Source organism: Panicum virgatum, chromosome 8N (genome assembly GCF_016808335.1).
Source record: "Panicum virgatum strain AP13 chromosome 8N, P.virgatum_v5, whole genome shotgun sequence".
NCBI classification, from domain to species: Eukaryota; Viridiplantae; Streptophyta; class Magnoliopsida; order Poales; family Poaceae; genus Panicum; species Panicum virgatum.
In genome coordinates, this window is record NC_053152.1 from 22,947,097 (window position 1) to 22,956,787 (window position 9,691).

The following is a 9,691-nucleotide window of genomic DNA, read 5'->3' on the forward strand; positions in this document are numbered from 1 at the left end:
TTTTGATTCCAAAAATTATGGAACAAAATTTCTTATCTCTATATAAACTTGATACACGCAACAAAAATATTTAATTTTCATTCAAGTGATTGGGTCAATGAAATATCTAATTTTTTTGAAATCATATTTGTTATTTTGACCATGCAAAAATATATTAGGTGAACAAATTTTTTCAAACTGTTGTTTTTCGACAGAAAGTGGATTCTATCACGATATTAATGTTTAAAAAGTGAATTTTAGATAAAATTAAGCAATTTCATGATATTAATGAGTAGTGTGTGAGTTTGAGAGATAGGTTGTGTGTGTTAGTGAGATTGTGTGTGTTAGTGAGAGAGTATAGTGTGTTTGGTAATAAATAAAATTATAATTGTACAGTAATCCATTATTGAATGAAAATTATAATTGAGTCTGGTAATTAAGTGAAAAATATAAAAAATAATATATATAACACACAAAGTATAATTGTACAGTACATATATAATAAAAGTATCCGAATTGCGATTACATTTTTATACAATAATATAAAATGATTCAAATACATGAAGAATTAGCGGTAACGGACTTTCTCTTCACAAATGTCCCTTGATTATGATCACGGTGCAAGTATGGAGCATCATCATTGGCTAGCAGGATGCATGGATCAGCATTTACTTCGAAAGGTGGAATGACAACAAAATTATTATATTCTTCTGACAAGTCTGTCTTGTCCTCCTTTCCAACGATGTTTCACTTTCCTGATAGAACTATGTGTCTCTTAGGCTCATCCTTTTGCTTGTTTATCCCCTTCTTTGGCTTGCTGGACATGTCCTTAATGTAGAAAATCTGAGCGACATCCTGGGCTAGGACAAATGGCTCGTCTCTATACCCAAGATTGTTGAGATCAACTATTGTCATCCCATACTCATCTTTTGTTACCTCTCCTCCAGATAGCTTAACCCATTGGCAACGAAATAGAGGCACCTTAAAATTGGGACCGTAATCCAGCTCTCATATCTCTTCAATGTAGCCGTAATATGTGTCCTTTTTTCCATTATTGTTCGTGGCATCCATACAAACACCGCTATTTTGGTTGGTACTCTTTTTTATCTTGGGCTATCGTATAAAATGTGTTTCCATTTATCTCGTACCGTTGGTATGTTAAGATATTCCAAGATGGTCCCCTAGCCAATAAGAACAGTTGTTCACTTATATCTATGTTATACATTAGATGCTTCCGCAACCAGCTGCAGAAAGTGTTCATGTGCTCACGTGTAATCCATGCCTCAGACTTTTCCGGAAAATTGGAGAGCAGAATTTTCTTGTGTTCCTCGATATATGGGTCAACCAAGGATGATTGTTGAAGAACTGTATAATGCGTTTTCTTGAATGAGAAATCATGTGTGCAGACATAAGATTTCTTTCCTAATGTACCCTTTCTAGTTAGTCTCCCCTCATATCGCGATTCAGGGACTCCAATCGGTTTAAGGTCATCAATAAAGTCAACACAAAAGTCAATGACCTCCTCAGTTCCATAAGCACTGGCGATGCTTCCTTCTGAACGAGCTCGATTACGAACACATTTCTTGAGTACCCCCATGAACCTTTCGAATGGTAACATGTTGTGTAGAAATACTGGTCCGAAGATATCAATCTCTTTCACAAGGTGCACTAGAAGATGTGTCATGATGTTGAAGAAAGATGGTGGAAATATCAGCTCAAAGCCAACAAGACATTGCACCGCATCGTTTTGCAGCTTTATCAAATTCTCCGGGTCAATTATCTTCTGAGAAACTGCGTTGAGGAAGGCACATAGCTTCACGATGGTTAACAGGATGTTATCAGGCAGAATCCCCCGCAGCACAACCGGAAGAAGTTCAGTCATAAGCACATGGCAGTCATGGGACTTGAGATTTGTAAATTTCTTCTCTGCCAAATTTAAGATTCCTTTTATATTGGATGAGTATCCAGATGGAATCTTTATACTGCTCAAACAGTCAAACATGGTTTCTTTCTCTTTCTTGCTAAGAGTATAGCTGGCAGGACTTAAGTATTGTCGTCCATTATCTCGCTGTTGTGGATGTAAGGCGTCTCGTTCTTCCATACGTTGCAATTCTTGACGTGTTTCTACTGTATCTTTTGTCTTTCCGTACACTCCCAAGAATGCTATTAGGTTGACGCAAAAATTCTTCGTGAGGTGCATCACATCAATTGCATGACGAACATCTAAGACTTCCCAATATGGTAGCTCCCAAAATATAGATTTCTTCTTCCACATGGGCGCCATTCCGTTTTCGTTCGGAACAGGTTGGCTACCAGATCCCTTTCCAAAAATAACTTCTAGATCTTTTACCATGTTGAAGACGTCTTTACCACTACGGTGCAACGGTTTTGTTCGGTGGTCTGCTTGGCCTTTGAAATGCTTGCCCTTCGCAGGAACTCTCTTCCGGGGAGGCTCCCCCTCGACATCTCCAGGATCATCTTTTCTAATCTTGTAATGCAATGCACTGCATACGGGATATGTACCCAAATTCTCGTACTCGCCTCGGTAGAGGATGCAGTCATTGGGGCATGCATGTATCTTTTGCACTTCCAATCCTAAAGGGCAAACAAGTTGTTTGGCTTCATACATTGTGGCAGGCAAATCGTTGTCCTTAGGAATTTTTTTTAACAAGTTTGAGTAATTCACTAAATCCCTTGTCGGATACACCATTTTTCGCCTTCCATTGCAACAACTCCAATGTGGTGCCAAGTTTCTAAAATCCATTTTGACAATCTGGGTACAACAACTTATGGTGGTCCTCTAACAACTTCTGGAACTTCAACCTCTCCATTTCACTCTCACAGTCTGCCTGCACATTGTGCAATGCCTGCCCCAGATCGTCGCTGGGATCATTTTCTGCTACATCTACTTTGGGCTCTTCCATGGGAATATCGTCATCGAATGCATCGATTCTAGCATTCCCGGGAAAGTGGTCGTCAAAATCTTCTTCTTCATTGTCTTCCATGGTAACCCCCTGTTCTCCGTGCTTCGTCTGACAAACATACTTCTCCATGAAACCATTTGCGAAAATGTGGCTGTGTAGGATTCTTGAAGATGAGTAATCCTTGTTATTGTTGCAATGAACACACGGGCAGTACATAAAACCATTCTAATTGTTTGCCTCAGTCACAGATAAAAAATAATGCAGGCCATCAATGAATTCTTTCGAACGTCGGTCAGGGTTGTACATCCATTGCCGGTCCATCTGCATTTTAAATAAATCGATTTGAATTCTTTACACGTTTCGAATAAATAAAATATATCAAACCTAAATTAAACTAAATGTAACCTAACATGAATAATTAAAAGATATGCAATATCCATCATACATCTTGATTAATTAAAAGGTGTACTTAATCCATTACGGAACTTAACAAAGCAGTACTATACATGAAACTTAAAAATTCGGACAACAACACATAGGTTTTCAACCGTCTTTGCGTTGGAACGCAGAATGCTCTAACGGATTTCTTGCTGGCGCAGATGAAGATGGCGGAGCTGAAACCTCCGAGTTTGGTGGTGACGATCCGTAACGCCGCAATAAATCCTCAAGATCAAACGGAGTTTCCTCGCCCCTTGCCATGCATTCTCTATATTCTTTTTCCAAATAACGGAGCGCTGCCCTATGAAAAGCACTAGGTTTTTTGGACCGATGACCTACTCGAGTTGTGCCCTTCTCTCCAGAAGGACAACGATCACCCCCACCGGCGCCACTTCCTCCAGCTGCTGAAGCCATATTTTACTGAAAAATACCTTTATTTTCCACAAAATTATAAATTCTTACCATTACAATGCAAAAATTATTTACTATTACAATTACAATGATCAGATTAATAATTCTTGCAAATAACAATGAAATCATATAAAAAAGACGAAATGTATCATTAATCCTCAAGAAATCTCTAATTAATTGAAAGAACTTCTAATTACTTTGACACCCTTCAGTTCCAGGAGTACACTCTTTTCAATATCTAGGAACCCTCTAGAAGAAAAATAAACCTTTATTTCTGAAAATGTATATGTCAGTAACCTCAACCCTGCGGTGATGACACTGTCTTTCGGGGGGACACGGTGCGGTACAAGGATGTCACCAATCGGTCAGTCGCAGCACCAACATTTACTATTAATAGGCACAACACTTGACACAGACAGCGTGCTCGTTGATATGATCTCAGTACAACAACGGCCATGCTGACTGCGTCAAATGTTGTTTTCTTATCAATCGGAAGTGCTGGTGATGCGACCAACCGATTCGCGACGTCCTTATAGCGCATCGTGTATCTCCGAAAGGTAGTGCCATTACCGTTGGATGGAGATTAACGACGTATGCTTGTTTCGAAATAAAGATTTTTTTAGCTTCTAGATGGTTTCAATGTGAGCCTGAATAAATACATCACTAGAGTGTCAAAATAATCCATTCATAATACAAAAAATTCTAATATACTCATTTCATTAATTCATTCATGAATACAAAAATCAACTATCCACAATATGGTCATATATACATGTACATCACATGAAGTGTCTACACTCATTCTAAAAACAAGCCCCAAACCTTTAGCGCCGATGGATGGACGGGGAATCAAAGATCTTCACAAATGTGGTGAAGAAATGAGCAAGAACTCCTCTCTCCCGAGCCAAGAACAGCAAGAAACAAGTGAGCTGAATGGCTCGGGCGGGGGGAGAGGGAAGGGGATAAGGGGGGCCAAGGCCTTTTGTCCCCGTTGGTGCCTCCAGCCGGGACAAAAGGTCCCTGTCCCCCGCTGGCCTGGCTAGCCGTTGGACCCGGGACAAAAGTCATATATTGTCCCGGGGCCAAAGACTGTCGGGACAAATGGCCTGGAACAAAGGCCTATTCTGTAGTAGTGGACTCTCCATGATTTTATATGTTAAACTTGAAATACGAAGTGATATAGAGTGAGAAGTAGATGAATCCATAATTTTTCAGCTCACGCCCCCCTTACTTCTTTTGAGGGAATGACTTTGACGGAATCGACGTGAGCTGGATTTGGCTGGCGAGCAGGCTGAGGTCCATTCATTTCTCTCTGGTGCTGTCCCCATTGTGGCCCATTATTAGTTTCCGGCTAGACCCACCATCCTCGCGGGCCCAGTTGACGCAGCATTAGAGGCTTCTCGCAGGCCGCTGACGCGGATCAGGTTCTCCATCTCTTTCCTCTTGCTCACCCGCACCACCGTGCCTTAAACCCAAACCCTCACCCGCCGCTCGGACCTTCCAGAACTTTCCGCCTCGCCATGGCGGCCGCCGCAGCCGGGGCGGCCCACGAGGGATCCGCGCGCAGGAAGAGAGCGTACGCGAGGCCGGAGCTCGAGGCGCTCAGGGGCGCCCCGTCGGAGGAGGCGCAGGTGCGGTTGTGGGCCAATGTCCGCGCCGCCCTCGCCGCTGCCGGCTTCTCCGGCGAGTACGACGGTCTCCTCGTCGCTGAAGACGAGGAGCCTCGGAGCAGGAGGGGGAGCAAGGGGAGGAAGGCCGCGGGCGGGGGAGGCGCTGGGGCCGGGAGGAAGTGGGGCGAAGAGAGGGCGGCGGCGGCGCCCCGGTTGTCTGGTACGGTTCTTCTAATCATCTCTGCAAAATTAAATCATTCTAGTGGCGTAAAGAGGTCACATTTTTTTTTTGATCTTGCGGGTTTGATTGCTTGTGTGATCCTTCGTGTAGGTGTGCTCGAGATTGGTGCGTGGAGAAATGGGGATTTGGGGGTTTCTCACGAGCACTTCTTCGAGGCTGGTGCTCACGACCCTGGTGTGGCGTATGGATTAGTTGAAGAGCAGGGTGAAGATGTGGAGTGTGAAGATGACAGCGATGATGACTATGAGGGCATTTTGAAGCCTGCATTTGCGGTGGACGGGGATCCTGATTTCCAGTCTGGAGAGCCTCTTGACGGTTTTGAGTATCTTCGGCGTGTCAGGTATCCCTTACATGTGGTATTCGTAGTATTTACTCAGTATTATGAACTATGAAGCCAACAAAGTTCTGTAATACTGTTTGCATCTGTGCATCTTTTTGCATTCTGTTGTCAACCTCACTAATGATTATTGGTAGAAGGCTACAAGCCTCTCATTGCCTGATCCTAGCACCCTAATACCTGGTTAATTGATGAGGCTATATATATTTGTGGCTACTGAATGAACATTTTCTATGGTTGAGGGTCAAATAAGGGAATGTCCAGTATCTTAGTACCGGTCAACCTCTCCTTAATCGATTTATCTGCCTGGGCTTCAACATTTTTAACATATGAGAATTGCAGCATAGTTATATTTAGTTATTAGCATATCTCCAACCTTGTTGACCAGGAAACAGTTCATTTTGGTGAAGCTTACTTGAATCACCCAATGGTTAGAAAACAGGATACATATGTGAAAATGACTAATTATTCGTATAAATAGGATCTCCCCAGTCTACCAATTAGTACTGGCAGTTCATCTGTGTGAAGCTAGACCAGAAGCCAACAATGTGTAGCCAAGTAGGAAGGACAGCATATTTCTTCCATGTTGGGTATATGTTTTTAGCCAGATAGCCAAACAAATTTTGTACAAATGTTCCAATTACCTAAGTAAACAGTTACCTTTCATAATACACACATTAAAAACATTTCGAGTCAATGAGGTGGTTAGTTTTTGTAAAACTAAGAGCTCAATCGTCTTTTGGAATTTGTGAGTTCAAAATGAAATTATTTTGGACATCATATTTACATATTTGGTATTCTCAGTTACTGGCTTGTCCCTTCTCTTTTCTGCTCTACTGGTGATGCAATATTTGGCTATCAATCTTCATCCCTACAGCAGTTGTCTGAGTTACAAAATGTGGCGATTTAGTGTATGGTATTCTATCCATGTCATGAAGCCGTGATGTCTCCACTGTAACCTGCTAGTTGGAACAAGAGGGTGAAAATATTGAAATTTTCATTAGATGGTACAGATCAAAACCTGGGTCAAATACTGATGTTATATCTACAAGGTAGTGATAGTTTATGTTATTTATTAAGTTACAACTATAACTGGAGATACCGATATATAGAATGATTGGTTTTTAGTGATGCTGTTGTTCTTGATGGGCTGTGGATTATCCTGATCTTTTTTCTGTCATTATTTTCATTGCTTCTTTTGCTTGCATTTTGGTTCTCGTGGTCTCAACAATTGTAAATTGCAGTATGTTAGACTTTGTGAGTAGCTAGGTGATTGAGAACATTAAGTAGCCTGTTACACAGCTCCCAAGAAACTGGAGTTTTCTTTCATGCTGTCATGGATTCCGTCAAAACCAAATGACAATATATGGTCTGCAGTACTGGGGATATGCAGGATTTGCTTTATTTGTCATTTAGCTCATATATCACATGTTCTGAAGCTGAAAAACACATTTTAGTTTGTGTGTATATATATTCATCAAAATTCTAGTTTTTGTTTGATCATGTATGTGCATGATTCAGACAAAAATTAGAGTACAACCCTCCACTCTGTCAGCCTAATGATTCTGTCCAATGTATAGGCTTATCTATGCATATCAAAATAACAAAGAAACTGAAAGCTCCATGTCAGATATGTCACTCAATTGTATTTGAAAGTTATGTGGATCACTAGCAGAAACGCACTGTGTTATGAAGTACTGTTACTGCTGTCGAACAGTTGGCATTGATCTGAAAAATGAAAATACTATTACTTCCATCATGACCAAGAACTCATCATTTTACAGGTGGGAGGCTAGGCAAATCCCTAGAGTGAAGGTAGCCAAGGTGGATTTGAGTGCAGCTAGAAAGGAGCAAACCCCTTATATGCCGGAAATTCCTGACATACCCATGTGCTTACCTGATTTGCGCGCATCAAAGCAATGGGAAGATGCATTTCTTACCCATTTTTCTGAGACCAGACTGGTAATCTATCTTTTGTTTTTGTTCAAACATTTAGCTTTCCATATGAAAAGTGCAAGCATCCCAAAACACATTAACACTAGTTTGTGAAATGGTGTTTATTGATGTGTTTTGCTATTTTTCTGAGCCTTCAAATATATGCGGTACAAGATTAGTGCAATTACAAACGTATCTGTGTTTCCCTTGTGTTTGTTCAGATTGCAAGAGCAAACTTTTGCTTAGATGTAACTTGGCATGATTTGTCTATTTTGTCACATGCATTCCCTTTATTTTTTCATGGTAGAATGAATGGGGATCCTTCATTCTTTGAATGGAAAGTGTTGGAACATGATTAACCTGAAAATCTGAATGCATTGGTTACATTAGCAGTAGGCATTACTCTGTTTTGATGTGTTCCTTTCAGGCATTTTGTAACTAAGCAGTGTGCATTTGAATAAGTTATAACTTTTGTCTGCAGAGTGTAGTTTAAATCTCATCAACCCAACAACTTTAGCACTAGTATGTTAAGATGCGTGGAACTATCTACTCAACCGCCACCAGAAATTAGATACACATAAAACAGATTAACAACCACATTAGCACGTCGCACTGTTGCGTGAAATCATTGTTGCCCTTTATAACATTTTATTTCTCGGCATGTGCAGTGCTGTACAACTCCCCTAAAGGTCTTGGATATCAGCTTTGGTGATCTAAACTTGATATTTGTATGATTAGGATTGTTTACTTGTGCATATTCTGCATAATTCTCTTCTTTATAACATCAGCTGATATTATATGTTTACTATTTTCATCAGGTGTTCTCCGAGCTTGTCAGCTCTGATGAGCCATCTGTATCTGGTGGAATGAAAAACTACACGAAACCTGTAAGCAGCAAGGAATCACAGACTGAACCAACACTGACAATGCTTCGCAACATGGATGCAGTTGCGAGAGCTGCGACGCTAAGGAGCTACATAGATATGATCCAGAGTTTGGACTCGCTCTCAAGGAATAACTGCCTGTGGCTTTTTGCACTCTGTGTAGCCGTGGATGCTCCCTTGGATGCAGAGACATGTGCCTCCCTAAGGTCCTTGCTGCGCAAGTGCGCAACCATCCTTATCACAAAGTCGGAGATGGACGATGAGGTTGTAATGCTGAATATACTGATGGCAATATCTGGAGTCGGAGAAGGGCGGGCCTGGTGCAGCGGTAGAGCCTACCGTCTGTAACCGGAAGGTCCCGGGTTCGAGCCCCAGCCTCTGCACATTTGTGTGGGTAAGGCTTGGGGCTTAAAAACAACCCTTCCCCAGACCCCGCACAGTGCGGGAAGCCTACGGCACTCGGTACGCCTTTTTTTTTATTTTGGACAGTATGAACATAGATGTGAGTAGGAGATTGTGATATCACCGTGGTAAAGCTGCATTTGTCGCTATGACTTCTATTTGGCACAATAGGTTTGATGTTTTGAACAATTAATTAGAGGAAGAATATCTGCGAAAGCCTTAACTGACCCTATTGCAATGGCTGATGTAGGAAAATGCATTTGATATGGGCGCTGCGACTCTGAAAGTTGGCATCTGCAGTTCTGGCCGTATTAGCTTATGTCTTGCAAAATAATTTGTATATGGTTCATTTCATTTGATTTCGTGGTAGGGTTATAGGTTTTCTACCGTCTATGTGGACAGGATTGAGCGTGTACCTCAAGTTGCAAGTGGGGCGGGTGCGGGTTGCCTGCCCCGCATCCGCGAAAGCCGCGACAGATGTCGCGGGTCTGTCGTGGGCACATGCAGCAGCTCGCATGGCGCCGTTTGAT

The 9,691-nt window shown here is 41.7% G+C and overlaps 1 protein-coding gene across 1 annotated transcript; it reads left to right on the forward strand.

The window, feature by feature from the left end:
* The first annotated feature begins 5,187 nt into the window (after positions 1-5,187).
* LOC120686043 lies at positions 5,188-9,475 on the forward strand. Its single transcript, XM_039968200.1, has 4 exons — positions 5,188-5,582; positions 5,694-5,943; positions 7,725-7,902; positions 8,694-9,475. The coding sequence occupies exons 1-4, from the start codon at positions 5,273-5,275 to the stop codon at positions 9,105-9,107; spliced, it is 1,152 nt and encodes a 383-aa protein (XP_039824134.1). The 5' UTR covers positions 5,188-5,272; the 3' UTR covers positions 9,108-9,475.
* Positions 9,476-9,691: the final 216 nt, after the last annotated feature.